The sequence below is a fragment of the Thrips palmi genome, unplaced genomic scaffold (genome assembly GCF_012932325.1).
Source record: "Thrips palmi isolate BJ-2018 unplaced genomic scaffold, TpBJ-2018v1 HiC_scaffold_16, whole genome shotgun sequence".
Classification (NCBI taxonomy): Eukaryota; Metazoa; Arthropoda; class Insecta; order Thysanoptera; family Thripidae; genus Thrips; species Thrips palmi.
Genome location: NW_023144625.1, coordinates 14,199,405 through 14,212,945, shown reverse-complemented (window position 1 = coordinate 14,212,945; position 13,541 = coordinate 14,199,405). Strand labels below are relative to the sequence as shown.

The following is a 13,541-nucleotide window of genomic DNA, read 5'->3' as shown; positions in this document are numbered from 1 at the left end:
CCGGCCACCGCGCCGCCGCGCCACCGCTATGACGGTTTGCACTTTCGTTTAACGGAAAGTAGTCGTGTGCGATCGATCCAATGCACAGATGGGGCCACTTTTGGTGTAGGCTGCGTTGGGGGCGCGGCGGCGCGGGGCAGGCGGCGCCTCCCCTGTCCACCTGGGGCAGCACGGCCAGCACGGCCAGCTGGAGGGGAGAGTTGATGTGCGAAGGTGTGGCGGACACCATCGCGGTGATCGATACCCGCCAACCCGGCGTTGCCTGCCGTTGCCTGCCGTTGCCCGGCGTTGCCTGCCGCGTGCTCGAGTTGCGCCTCGCAGTCTAGACAGGCCTATGTCCTCCAGACAACGGCTGCGCGGTTCGGCCGGTTGGGGGAGGGGCGGGGGTTGGCGTGGCTGGGCCCCATCGGCAGTGCATCGAGTCAGTGGCCTTTAGGCCTTTACCCTGAGGGCCGCCAGGGCCGCGCTGCCGCGGGGCTAGCTCGCCGTGCTTGCCCGTTGCCCGACGCCCGCTCGACGCCCACCCTCCGCACGCCGCGCGCACCTGGCCGAACCGCGGCACCGCGTCCGAACCCAACCCGACGCCCTCGCCCTCGCGTCCCGCCGCGTCCCCTCGGGCTGGGCAAGCCCCTGGGTAGGCCCTTGGGTCCCCACGAGGCGCGGTGACGACAGCGCGCAACACTGTGGAAAGGTGTGTGCCACGGCACTGCCACGGCAGGGGAGGGGGAGGGTGTGGTGGCGAAGCAGGCGAAGGAACCTACCTACTTAACTTATCGGCGCCTTTATCTTTACTACCGGCCCCACGCCGCCCCACGCGGCACTGCGGCAGGCCCGGCCTTTTAGTGTTTTCGACCCGCGGGACAAATTTCTAGAGCGGCACTGGTGCGGCAGGCATGCGGCTCCGGACAGTTCCCGACAGACAGACCTACTAATTGACTGGGTGAGACTGACTGCTCTGTAAGGAGCAGTGACTTTGCCATACGGTTTGGCATCGAATTTCGAATTCGAGCACTGATTGGCGGGGCGGGAAGGGGGGGGGGTGGTTGGCGTCAGAGCGGTGGGCGAGTTGGCGAGGGACGTTGCCAGTCCGTCTGTCTTTCTCAGTGTGTGTGCGCGTGTGTGTCGGTGTGTGTTGGCCAGGGGTGAGTGAATTAGGTAGGGGTTGCCGGGGCCAGGCGGGGTGACCTCGTGCCTGGATTGCCCTTCTTCTGCTCCACTCTCTCACTGGCGACCACTCCGACCACAGGTTGTCCCGGGGCTCGAGGGGTGGGTGGGTGCGGCCCTCGGGCGGCCCTTGGTGCGGTGCAGCGCTGGCGGACTGGCCCACCCACACTCGCCCCACTCGCCGCCGCGCTGCGTTTTGTTTACATTGGCGCCGCGCGACGCTTTTACGCGACGCCGTGGTGGCGTCGTGGTGTTGCCGGGGTTGGGTTTCGCGCCGTCGCCCCGATCGCCGGCCTGCTATTAGGGGCAATCGAACACGCCCCGCCCCGCCCCGTCCCGCCCCGCCGCGACAGCTGACTGCTGCGCCACACTTATCGCCGGCCGTCCGGAGGGGAGCCCCACATTAATCGGAGGGCACGCGGGGAGCGAGGGGCTGGCTAGCTTGCTGGCTAGCGGTTAGCCGAGGTGAGGCCGCCGTGGCGCCTTGGCACCTCGGCCGCCGCGCTTCGACCGCGACGTCCAGGAAGGCGGCCCGGGGGCGTGTCGACCAGAGTCCGCGCGCGGGGGCACGAAGAAGTGGAATTCCGAGCGTTGAAAAAAGCCCCCCCCTCTCTTTCCCTGGCTTGCTGGTGGTGGTGGCCTGCCCTAGCACTGCCCTAGCACTGCGACCCTGCGTGCGCGGGCCAGAAAGTGTGTCCTCTGAGATCGCGTGCGCGCGGCGTGCGGCATGGCTTACGACCGCAACACACACACACACACACACACACAGAGCGGCCTCCCTTAGGCCGTGGGCCCCTCGGGTGCCGTAGTGCCGTACCCGCCGAGTCCCAGCCGCGCCGCCGCGCCGCCAACACGCCCGCGTCGCTCCTTGGCGGTAGGCACCCCGCTTCGCTCGATCTGCGCAGGGCGGCGCAGGGCAGCCAGGCAGGGCAGCCAGGCAGGGCAGCCAGGCAGGGCGCGCGCCCCCTTGACGGCCCCTGCCCAATTTCCCCTTCCCCCTCCCCCTCGCACTCGCAGGCGCCGCGTTTCGTGCTCGCCAAGGGGGCGTGGTCGGGGTTGGCGCGACGCGGCGGGGCGGCGGGGAGGGGAGGGGTGGCGGTCGGAGTGGGCGCTGGCGGGGGTGCGCGGGACGACGGGCGCGGCGCCGCGGGGTCCGAGGGCAGGCAGGGAAGGCAGGGAGGGACGGGCGACGAGGAAGTCACTGCCTTGCATCGGATTGGAGGGTTGGCCCCGTAGGCCCGAGCCGACCGACCGCGGCAGCGGCGAGCGAGCGGCAAGAACACAAGCTCACGACAAGTCGCCTGTAAATAAGCGAAGAGCCAGGCCGCCCCGCCAGGCCGCCAGACGCGGCGTGTTGCAGTGTGTGCGCGGTCGCGCGGTCTGGCCTGGCCTCAGTGGCGCCGACGAGTGGGCGGAGCGCGTGCGCGGTGCAGCCGGAGGGCGTCGTGAACGTGAACGTGTACGTCGTGTTGTGCCCTGACAATGACGGTGAGACAGCTCGCCGCGGACTCGGCGCCGAGGCCGCGGCCAGCCTGATGGCCTCATACTTGGGCTGCTCCGTGGTCCGCCTCCTCGCGGCGTCGCGGCGTCGCGGCCGCGGCGGGGTCGCATGCCGCCTGGCGCGCGTTGACCTGTTGGTTGTTGCAGGATGGACGCCGTGCCTTCAGTGCCGTCAGTGCCTTCCCCCGCCCTGCCCGCGCCGTGTCCACACTGTCCACGCCTCTGTCTGGTTCTGGTTATCACCGCACATGAGCCATAGCCCCGGCACAGTCTCGGCACGGCCCAAGGCACGGCGAGCAGGCAGAGGCACAGGCCGTTTCATGTTCAGCGGGGCAGGACCAGGACCACAGTCCCCGGGACCAGGACCAGGAGGACCGTCGCTGCCGCAGTCGTCCGACAGAGGCGGCCAGGGGACTCCGAACGAGGCCCGACCCCAAACCCGCGCTGCCCGTGCAGGCTGCACCAGCTAGCCTGCGGGCCTGCGGGCCCTGGGGGGAAGCCAGGGACCGGGACCGCCTGCCAGGCAGTGGCTGTGGTTGTCTTGCCTGGGGCGGCCTGGGGCGGCCTGGGGCCACGGCGGGGTGAGGACCCCGCAGCCCTCGGTGGCGGCATGGACATGGAATCCCTCAAGACGGACAGGCACATCCTGGAGAACTCCATGCTTGAAGATGACCCCAATGAGAACTCAGCATTGAGTCAAGAGGAGAAAAATTTGCCACGATGGGGTCCATACCACAAGGGAGCACAGGAATTGGCCAAGCTCTACAGCACAGGTAAGTTGCTCACCTTAACAAAGTGTTGCCTGTAAACAAAGAATTGTTTTGGCAGTGAGATGGGGTAGTGTAACTCCAGTGCTGTTTCATATCATCTAGGATGGAATGAATATTGTTGTTTGGATCATGCTCCAAAGCTGCTTAACTGCTGCTTCTATCTAAATGTCAAACTAGATAAATCTTATAATATACTTTTCTTATATTTCAGGAAAAAGACGACAAGAAACTCTTAGCATTTATATGTGCCTTATTTTGATGGCTGCCAATTTTTTTTTCATTTTAAGACACTTTCAAATGGAACGGTGGACCACGGTAGTATTTGCAGCTCTATGCGGTATAATAACGGCAGACTTTGCATCTGGTCTAGTTCATTGGGGAGCAGATTCTTGGTGCTCTGTGGATCTACCTATCATTGGAAAGGTATGTTCCATCATTCATGAGAAAAGGAAACAGCTCCTAGGGAGCTGTGACAGTTTGTGCATGAACTTTTTTTGTGATCTCTTCCAGAACTTTTTGCGACCATTCAGAGAACACCATATTGACCCAACATCCATCACAAGGCATGACTTTATCGAAACAAATGGTGACAATTTTATGCTTACTATTCCTTGTCTTGCCAGAATGCTTTGGGACTTTTTAACAAAGTCAAATGAAGAAGTGCAAAACACTTTTTCATGGACATGTTACCTCTTCCTCTTGGCGGTATTTGTAGCTATGACAAACCAGGTAAGACAAGCTAAGTTAACATAAATGGGACTAGTTTACATCAAAATACACCAACAATTTTGTTTTTCTCACAGATACACAAGTGGTCACACACGTACTTTGGTTTACCATGGTGGGTCATATGGCTGCAAGATCACCATATAATTTTGCCACGCCTCCATCATCGCATTCACCATGTTGCACCTCATGAAACTTACTTCTGTATCACAACTGGCTGGTTAAACTGGCCTCTAGAAAAACTAAACTTTTGGCCTTTCTTAGAGTGGTTAATAACTACTCTTACTGGGTACAAACCAAGAACTGATGACTTCAAATGGGCACAAAAGAGAGCTTAAGGAGTAAATTACAAGTCAAGGAAGTTTTTTGTTTTCAAATAACACATTGACATATTTTTTTAATGCACAAGCTTTACAAAGCCAAAGAATTTCCTTCCTTTTACAGTAATACATGGTTAATTTTTTAATATTGTAGTTTTATCTCCGGCTATCGCTGTTTAATGGAATTCTTTGGATTAACTCCAGATATTTTATATATATCAAAGTTGTGCTTCATTTCAATTTTGTGTTTAGCCAAAGAAATTTATTTTGTGATCTCCTTACATACATGTTCTCTGAATTAGATAATCACCAGAGTATTGTACCTATATTTTTTGTAGGTGCAAAGTGATAATATGTTTTCAACAAAATTAATTTTTGTGACCTAAGTTGTGAGCCTAAGGATACAATTTGCTCAACAACATAACAAATATAATGTTCAAGTCACTATTTAAGAACCAGCTGAAAACATATGGTTTGAAGGTGTATTTGTTGCTCTCTGCTGCCTGACTATTTGAGCCGTCCTGCCTTAGCATAGTGAAGCGTTGTGTGAAATAGTCGTCTGTTCAGACAAAGTCTACAATGCGGTTTTATTGATAAATGGAATTTATTTCCGTTCCTTTTTTCCTTATTTGCACGAAAAATTTCTGAAAATAATTATTTATTTTGAGAACTAATTGGTTATAAATATTTCCATGCCACTTTCTTACGCTCATGTTGCTTCTGCTTTTGGTTTCATTGTTTGTCCCAGGAACACTTATCAATCATCCAAGGTGTGAGATGGAGAGAGAGAGAGAGAGAGAGAGAGAGAGATGTAGAGAGAGTGAGTGTGAGTGTGTGTCTTGCCAAAGCAAAGTACATTGTCTTAATATAGCTTAATAAGGAATGCATGACAAGATACCCATTATTTTTTGATATTAAACTTTTTCTACAAGGTATGTGGGTTGTTGAAAAGCTTGCATCATCAATGATTCTGTATCTGACACAATGTAGATTCTTCCCTTCCGAATTCCATCATCTGATTTGGTTGTTCCTTCCCAATTCCTTCCTATTTATCTAAATGCTTAACAAAGGGATGAGAGCAAAAGGTAGCTACTTAAGAACAAATTTTCTCTAAAGATGAGAATATTAATTTTGATCTCCTCGGTAATGTAAGTTTTGTGTCATGGTGAAATTACTGCTAATGAAGTGACAATACCAACACAAAACCGTTTCTTTTTCCACAAGGACTTGAATAATTTTAGTATGACCTATCCTTCTCATAGGCACAAGTTTTTTTTCTACTAAGTACTGAAAGGGACAGTTTGTACTTTCTCAACAGTCCAGAGAGAAGATTAGGTCATTTTTGTCAAAAAAATCTCACGAAGATGTCACAAAACACGTGAAAATGGTACAGTGAGGCACTTTTATCATGAAACAATGTTGTCTTTGAGAGTTTTTCGTTCTTCTCAGGGAGACGAACCTGCATTGTGGGACCAATACAGTGTGATTATTTCCTTTGTAGAGAAGCACCCGCATTGATGTAATAATCCATCCATTAAGCAATTTTAATATTAAATGTTTGTCTTTTCAGACCAAAATTCTTATATTACTTTCTTTGTCAGGTTCCCTCATGAAAGTGCAGCAAGCAAAGAGAAGAAAGAATGCACTTATGATACGGGCAGGCCCTAATATGTGTTGTGTGTTAGATGATTTTTGTAGCCACAAGTGTTCTATGACACCAGTCTTTGGCAATGTAATCAGTTGATATTTCGCCTTGATGTTTAGTTAATGGTGCTAGTATGTAGCGTTTGTAGCACCAATTTGCATCTCACACATAAATTATAAATAGGAACACCTTTAAAAAGTGGTCAGTAAGAGGTAAAAAGTGCATATGTATTACCTGAAAATTCATTGTATGTATTACTCTAAGCTGTGATAATTTTGGGCCATAGGAAGGTGCACTCATGTGCACATTGTTGTTTGTTGTATAAAAAATACTTCTATGCCCAGTTCCTTAAAATTACTTACACTTTTTGTTTGTCCATTTCTCTGTATACAAAAAAATCTTTTCAATCCAATAAGAAGTATGCACTACTAAAATGTAAAAAAAATTGTAACTTGTCCTTCGAAAAATTTTCAACAAAGAAAATTAAGGTCTTTACCGGCAGCTCAATTACATTAATTTTTTGCCCTAGTAAATGTAGTTTGTTTGGATTTTCATGACCTATCATCCACTATTTTCTACTATGAATTTTGAAAATTTTAATTCTTATACATATTTTACTTACGAGTCTGTTCTCAACAAAAATCAAATTTGAAAAACCATTCTTATACCAATTAGATTGTGATGAAATCAAACCTTGGGTAATTGATCAAAGATATAAGTTTTAAAATACCGCATGTTAAATGCTTCTGGCACAATATTTTGAGCTTCCTTTGCTGGTTTGCAAGAGTTTATCTAAGCGATAGAGGGTAAATGTATTTAGTTATGTTATGTTGTTAAACAATAAGCTTTGATACAATTTGCTTTGATTCCGTTTTTAAAATAGTTCATCATGATGAAGAATATATACAATAAAGTTTGAACACAGGAATCATTTTGTTCGTTGCTTTCTTACTGAACATCTGCTCCTTCAACTCAAGGCTTGAACTTACGTCAGATTAAAGTTCGTGCAGCCAGAAAGCAGCACTAGAGGTTTCGCCGCTTTGAAACGTCCCGCGCAATGGCCGAGCTTGTCATTTGTTTTTTCTGTCAGAAACTGCCAGCTCGGGCTGTGCCACCACTGCTAAAAGCGGCCCGCCAGAGCTGGCAGTGCGCAGCGCAGAGTGTAGGTACTTGTGATGGTCGAGGACAGATTGTTGTCTTGTGAACTTGAAAAACACAGCTGAGAGGGCTGTTGAATGTTTATGATCCGATGATTGAAACCTTTAATTTCGTAAGTAAAAGCGGAAGCACACAGTTAGCGTACGAGCCTTTAAAGGACTTCAATCTTCTTTCGTTAACGTCGTAATATGTAGGCCAGAATTAAGCCTAGCGATTGTGGAAATTTTCCGCCCAAATTGCAATAGTTTTCCCTTTGGTGGGGAGGCTTTTTTTGGTCTCATCGTGTTACGTATTAGTTTACTTACATCTGAGAGTTTGTCATTGATAGTCTTTCCTTTTAAATGTACCAATGTCAAGTTCGTCACTTCCTTGGTTAGGTTCACCTTATTTTCATGATCACACATCCGTACCTTTGAGTTTTATTTTTAAAAGTTTTTGTTTTTAACATTTTTTCCTTTATTATCTTTGTATTTAACCAATCTGTTTACGTCAAACATTTTATCAACCCTTTATTGTTCTCTGTTGTTGTATGCCACTATCTTAATCTCTTGTAACCATATTTTGTTTATCGTTTACAAAGACTCCACTCTCAGACAGCTCAATGAAAAAAAAAGAAGTGGGCTACATGCCATGAGTGCCATGGCCTGTTTAAAATACATATCAATTTTTTACTTAAATTGATTACAATGTGATGTTAATTCTGTTTCTTTCCAATTTCAATCAACAAGGACTGCCTTTCCTAATTATGTCCTTTTGCTGATTTACAGGATTTCTACAGTAACTGCCTCTGAAATTAAACAATCACCAAAATGCCTCTGTTCGGAAAATCACAGAAAAGTCCAGCTGAAGTAGTCAAAGCACTCAAAGAGGCTGTGAGTGCTCTAGAGCGTGGGGATAAAAAAGCTGAGAAGGCTCAAGAAGATGTGAGCAAGAACCTTCTTCTCATGAAGAATATGCTTTATGGCACATCGGATGCAGAACCACAAACGGATATCATGGTGGCTCAGCTTGCACAAGAGCTGTACAATTCAAATTTATTGCTTCTCCTCATACAAAACCTAAACCGCATAGACTTTGAGGTACAAATTAGTTTTTGAAATGCATAAATTTTGGTGACTGGTATATACTATACCTATCTCTACTATCTCTATCTCTGTCCTTTACATGACAAATCCTTGTTTTATTTCTGTTGTAGGGCAAAAAAGATGTGGCCCAAGTTTTCAACAATATTCTCCGGCGACAAATCGGTACTCGATCTCCAACTGTTGAATACATTTGCACAAAACCTGAAATTTTGTTTACTCTAATGCGAGGGTCAGTACTTTAATCCTAGTCCATTTTGTGTGCGTTATTGTTTCTTTGTAGTTTATTTATAATAATTCTTTTCTCCATTTTTCTTCCAGTTATGAGCAACAAGAAATTGCTTTGAATTGTGGCACTATGCTGCGTGAATGTGCTCGCTATGAAGCTCTTGCTAAGATAATGCTCTATTCTGAGGACTTCTTCAACTTCTTTAGATATGTTGAAGTTTCTACATTTGATATTGCATCAGATGCATTTTCCACCTTTAAGGTTAAGATATGTCTTATTTTATCAGTGTGCATACTCCATTTGAACTGGAAATACTGAATATTGTTTTTTTTAAATAGGAACTTCTTACCCGTCACAAGATGCTTTGTGCTGAATTTCTGGAATTGAACTATGACAAAGTGTTTTCACACTACCAGCGCCTTCTCAATTCAGAAAACTATGTTACCCGTCGACAGTCCCTCAAGCTACTTGGAGAACTGCTCCTTGACAGGCACAATTTCACTGTTAGTTGTTTTATGGATATGTCACTAATGTTTGTTTTGATGTTATGTAATATTTATAAATTATCATGCTGATTTCAACTATCCTGTTTAGGTGATGACTAGGTATATATCAAATCCAGACAACTTGAAACTCATGATGAACATGTTAAAAGAAAAGTCTCGAAACATCCAATTTGAAGCCTTCCATGTTTTTAAGGTACAGTTCAGTTTTGTCTTGAATTGTATAGTTTATAGTGTTGCAGTAAACAGGTAATAAATATTTTGCATTTTTTTTAGGTTTTTGTAGCAAATCCAAACAAACCAAAACCTATTTTGGAAATTCTACTCCGCAACCAAGACAAGTTGGTGGAATTCCTTACACGCTTCCATACAGACCGTTCAGAGGATGAACAGTTTAATGATGAAAAAGCATATCTCATCAAGCAAATAAAAGAACTGAAACCCTTGCCTGATCACTAAGTGCAGAAGGTAAGGTTTGAAGCAAAATTTAACCAATCTACTGTTCACTTAAAAAATTATGAAGATCATCCATCAAACACCTTTTACTTTTTCAGCACTGCCCAACCTCACATTCTTATGTAAAATTTCATCACCAGCATTTTGCACACTTGTGAGTGAAGAAGAAACTGCTTGAGAGGCATTGTAACTTTTCCTTCTTTTAATTTTGAGGTATGCACTCTGAACTGTTAATGTGATTGGGCATTGAGTTGAAAACATTGCCCTAAACCAAATTTTACTATTACAGTGTAAAAGAGTTGTATCGAGTTGTTTTGTAGTGCAAATTAGTTTGAGTATCAGGGTGTTTTCCGATTTTTAACGTTGGTGGGAAGCAAGGATATCTGCAAGGCTATTATGCCCTCTCTTATTCAGTTTTCTTGATACTTCAAGTAATTCTCATTGAGTGCATTGTTTTCCAGAGGTAACCTTGCTCCTCACATTCTTCAGCCAATGAACTTTCTGTCAGCACACTTTAATTAATAGGCAGTAACAGTATTCTCATGGTTTTTGTGAAAATTTGACCAATATTTTTTATCATCAGTTGATTGTGGCGCAATGACTCATATTTTAATTCCAGTAATTCAACTGAATTTCTCCAAGGTAAATGTAGACATTGTTCGTAAAACTAGCTTTTTGGACATTTCTTATAGCAGGATAGCTTGCTCCAGATTTTATGAAGCAATACTACAGTTCTTGGATTATCTGACAATAATCTGTCTGTGACCTACTTCTCTTTTATGAACTTACCTGGAACTTAAAACACCCTGAAGTTCAAAAAGACCACAGGAACTTCATCTAATTTCAAGCACTCCAAACGTGCATTTTGATCCATCATGTTATTTGCTTTGAAGTTAGTTCTTGATCTAGTGGACTGAAGTTTCTCACCTGGCGCAGGCGCTGATAAGGTATCTTTGCACCTATCAAGGTATTTAACAGTTTAACTATCCAACTATCTTCACAAGGGAGCTGAGGGCAATTTAACTGTGAAAAAGTTGCTTTCCAGGAAATTTTTGGGTCTGTTTTGTCCGTGTCTAGGAATCACTGGAATCACTTGTTGGGAAAGTGTAAAAATCTTTTTGTGGTTTGTTTAGAAATGTGGTATGAATGTGTAATAATGGTCAGGGATGGACTGCATGACCTAGTACACCTGAATTTGTTATATAAGAAGCAAGTTTATGAGTATGCAATAGACCCTCAAACCACTTTCAAAACTTGTTCAACTTTTGACTTTAAGAAATACTTCCTACCATGTTAAAAGTCGCACTTTGGTCTAATATGTTCCTTATCAGAAATATTTCGTGCATCATTCTACATGTCGTTAACTTTTGATGCTTTGTCTAATTTATTTCTCAACAAATGTGGGAAATAAATCAGTTTAAATTATTTCATTGGTCATGACATTGTGTGATGTAATTTATGAGGGTTTAGATCAAACCTATGACTAAATCTTATATATTCTGATAGCTATTATCCTTTGGATATGAACTAGTGAAGAAAAAAATGATAAAGCTATTTTCTTAGATGTTACTGTCCTAGAATAAGAGAGCTGCAGACTACATGCTCTTGGTGCCTTCCATGGCCGTGGCCCAAACTCTGCATTGGATTTTAATGTGTCTGTCCAAACATTTAAATTTCAAAATTACCTAAACAACTTCATTGCTTTTCTGTATGGAGCCAACTTTTATGTTCAACAGGATATCAAGGTCACTTTTATCATATTTTCTTAACATTGTGATCAATTTATATAATATAGTATTTTTCAGTCATACCTGTTCTTGTTTATCTTGTGTCCTTTCAAGGTCTAGACCAGCTACTCTAGCATGTTTTATCTTTGATTTGTTTCCCCTTTTCTTTTCCCTTTTATAAGTAAGTCAGGGTTGTTACTTGTTAAAATGCCGTAGCTGTAGCAACACTGAATACTTCTAGTGAGAGAGTTAGATGAGCTTTAAGAGGTTATTGTAACCCATTTTATTGTTAGATCCCTTTCATTCATACACATCTTTCTTGTGATTGATTGTTATGTTATGAACAGAGAAGACCATATATCGTAGTGATGTTAATGCAGCATCCTGTAGACTGGATTGAATGTTTTGTGATACTGTAACTTGACTGCAAACTACTTTTTGTACAGAGCTGAAGTAAATCAAGCCGTGCTGAACTCATTTTGAACTTTCAACCTGTACGTTTTGGTTTGACTATTGCAGGTCTCTATTTTGGAAAGATTACCATAGCTCTGATTAAAATCGAAAGTCAAAGAAGTATTGAAGTGTAGCTTACGATATATGTGTGAACTAGTAAATTTGAAAAATCTACATTGTGTCATGTTTTTTGGCTTGTTAAAAAAAAAAGAAAAGCAAAAAAAGAATTTAAAGTTATGACTCAGTTGTCTTTCACTTCTACGTAGGCCTTTCAATATTACAATTAAATCCTTATTACAGGTTCAATTACTTTTGTTTTCATAATCAACCATTGTATGATAATGATTATCAAACAGGCTCAAGTGTAAGATTCAGCACTGCATGTGGAGCTAGACTGCATTGCTTGTTTTAATCTGTAAATACTGTTATAATTTTTTTTTTATTTTAACTGTATAATGTATGTATAAAACAAATTAATTTTGACAGTGAATGAACTTTATTCACCCACAAAATATCTACCTGCATCTCAGAAATTTTTAACTTTCTGTTCTGCACATCTAAATAACAATTAATTACCTTGAGATCTTCGAATTGAGATGGGCTAAAAAGTAAGCCCCATCTCCCTTTGTTGCTTTTCTATTGATTTCTCGGTGACGATCTCTAGTTACAATTTCTTCAAGTACTTCACCCTCACCTTTTATCAATCTAGCGGACAGAACACAATTACAACCAACCTTATTTGACAAAGGATAGAAACTAAGTTGCTGAATACATACCTATGTCTTCCAGTCTCTTCATCATACACCTTCCGGATGACTTGCTGTCGCTTGTCCCATTCTTCTTTGGTCATAGGCTTCATAGCCATTGCTCGGTCGGACAATTCTGGAATTGGGGGTCCAGGTGCAGGGCCCAATGGTGGGGCAGAGATTGTAGGAATGGCCACAGCCGGCACAGCTACCTTCACTTCATTCTTTTTAGCTAACTTCTTAGCTTTTTTGGCAGCTTTCTTCAACTTTTTCTTTTCTTTCTTTAATTCTTTTTTCTTTTTCTTCTTCAGCCTTTTCTTTTCCTTCTTAATTTTCTTTTGTTCTTTCCTCTTCTTTCTCTTCTGGTCATCAGAATCAGATGAAGATGATGAACTGCTACTGTCATCTCTCTTTCTACTCTTCTGGTTTGGGTTGTCCTTTAGTTTATGGCAATGTTCAAAATCATATTTTCGGCTCGTGCTGGAAGTTGCTCTGTCATGTTTGCTACGACTTCTATCTCTGCTCCGTTTACTTCTTTGACAACTGTCACTTGATGATGAGGAAGAACTGCTAGAAGAACTAGACTCGGAGTCACTGGAGGAAGGAGAGTGAGATCTTTTCTTTGACATCTCAGAGTGTAACTGCAAAAAACAAGAATGCAACTAATTACAGATGAAAGAAAGAAAAGGATAGAGACCAGAAGAAGCCCTGAAAATTACATCTCACCTACGAACTGAATTCAGTCTCCGTTATTATGATAATGAGGGGTTAAATGCTGTCAATCCAGAGGTCAGTTTTCGGCGGTGAGGCACTTGGGTGCCTTGGCCCATGTAAACATGAGGTAAAGGTTAGGTATCCAAAATATATTGACGATAAATTTCAGGGTCCTCGCGGACCACATGCAAATACTGAAAGGTCACTTTTTTTAGGACAACTGAGTTAAATATAAAGAACGTCAACAGTTGTGGTGTCAAGAGACTTATATGTCTTTTCAAGAGACTGACAGGAAGCAAAATGGAGATCTTAGGGGAGATGGAGTAGGAGAGGGGGAGGGTGAGGGGT

General features: G+C 44.2%; 3 protein-coding genes across 6 annotated transcripts; 2 read left to right on the top strand and 1 right to left on the bottom strand.

Moving 5' to 3' along the window:
- The first annotated feature begins 830 nt into the window (after positions 1-830).
- On the top strand, positions 831-7,053 carry LOC117642786 (plasmanylethanolamine desaturase). 3 transcript variants are annotated; one of them, XM_034381330.1, is made up of 5 exons: positions 831-940; positions 2,812-3,437; positions 3,646-3,857; positions 3,945-4,163; positions 4,238-7,053. In XM_034381330.1, exons 2-5 carry the CDS (start codon positions 3,275-3,277, stop codon positions 4,496-4,498), a joined length of 855 nt encoding a protein of 284 aa, XP_034237221.1. In that variant the 5' UTR covers positions 831-940; positions 2,812-3,274; the 3' UTR covers positions 4,499-7,053. The 3 variants fall into 3 exon arrangements, with proteins under 3 accessions (XP_034237221.1, XP_034237219.1, XP_034237220.1); XM_034381328.1 differs by lacking the exon at positions 831-940 and adding an exon at positions 2,521-2,652; XM_034381329.1 differs by lacking the exon at positions 831-940 and adding an exon at positions 2,535-2,623.
- Positions 7,054-7,238: 185 nt separating this feature from the next.
- Positions 7,239-12,216, top strand: LOC117642784 (protein Mo25). 2 transcript variants are annotated; one of them, XM_034381322.1, is made up of 7 exons: positions 7,239-7,395; positions 8,051-8,362; positions 8,479-8,597; positions 8,687-8,855; positions 8,933-9,097; positions 9,189-9,293; positions 9,374-9,556. In XM_034381322.1, the coding sequence occupies exons 2-7, from the start codon at positions 8,093-8,095 to the stop codon at positions 9,554-9,556; spliced, it is 1,011 nt and encodes a 336-aa protein (XP_034237213.1). In that variant the 5' UTR covers positions 7,239-7,395; positions 8,051-8,092. The 2 variants fall into 2 exon arrangements, with proteins under 2 accessions (XP_034237213.1, XP_034237214.1); XM_034381323.1 differs by lacking the exon at positions 7,239-7,395 and adding an exon at positions 9,652-12,216 and having other exon boundaries at positions 8,093-8,362; positions 9,374-9,565.
- LOC117642788 (ADP-ribosylation factor-like protein 6-interacting protein 4) lies at positions 11,961-13,537 on the bottom strand. The gene is made up of 3 exons (XM_034381331.1): positions 13,206-13,537; positions 12,510-13,120; positions 11,961-12,438 (listed from the first exon to the last, which is right to left on the bottom strand). Exons 2-3 carry the CDS (start codon positions 13,106-13,108, stop codon positions 12,306-12,308), a joined length of 732 nt encoding a protein of 243 aa, XP_034237222.1. The 5' UTR covers positions 13,109-13,120; positions 13,206-13,537; the 3' UTR covers positions 11,961-12,305.
- Positions 13,538-13,541: the final 4 nt, after the last annotated feature.

What these genes read in the sequence shown, in the direction of transcription:
- LOC117642784 (XM_034381323.1), top strand. Translation starts at nt 8,093, where the DNA reads ATGCCTCTGTTCGGAAAATCACAGAAAAGTCCAGCTGAAGTAGTCAAA. An exon ending in TTGACAGGCACAATTTCACT is followed by an intron (nt 9,098 to 9,188) that starts GTTAGTTGTTTT and finishes TATCCTGTTTAG; the next exon opens with GTGATGACTAGGTATATATC. An exon ending in AAGCCTTCCATGTTTTTAAG is followed by an intron (nt 9,294 to 9,373) that starts GTACAGTTCAGT and finishes CATTTTTTTTAG; the next exon opens with GTTTTTGTAGCAAATCCAAA.
- LOC117642788 (XM_034381331.1), bottom strand. Translation starts at nt 13,108, where the DNA reads ATGTCAAAGAAAAGATCTCACTCTCCTTCCTCCAGTGACTCCGAGTCT. An exon ending in GAAGAGACTGGAAGACATAG is followed by an intron (nt 12,439 to 12,509) that starts GTATGTATTCAG and finishes TCTGTCCGCTAG; the next exon opens with ATTGATAAAAGGTGAGGGTG.
- LOC117642786 (XM_034381330.1), top strand. Translation starts at nt 3,275, where the DNA reads ATGGACATGGAATCCCTCAAGACGGACAGGCACATCCTGGAGAACTCC. An exon ending in GGCCAAGCTCTACAGCACAG is followed by an intron (nt 3,438 to 3,645) that starts GTAAGTTGCTCA and finishes CTTATATTTCAG; the next exon opens with GAAAAAGACGACAAGAAACT. An exon ending in ATCTACCTATCATTGGAAAG is followed by an intron (nt 3,858 to 3,944) that starts GTATGTTCCATC and finishes GATCTCTTCCAG; the next exon opens with AACTTTTTGCGACCATTCAG.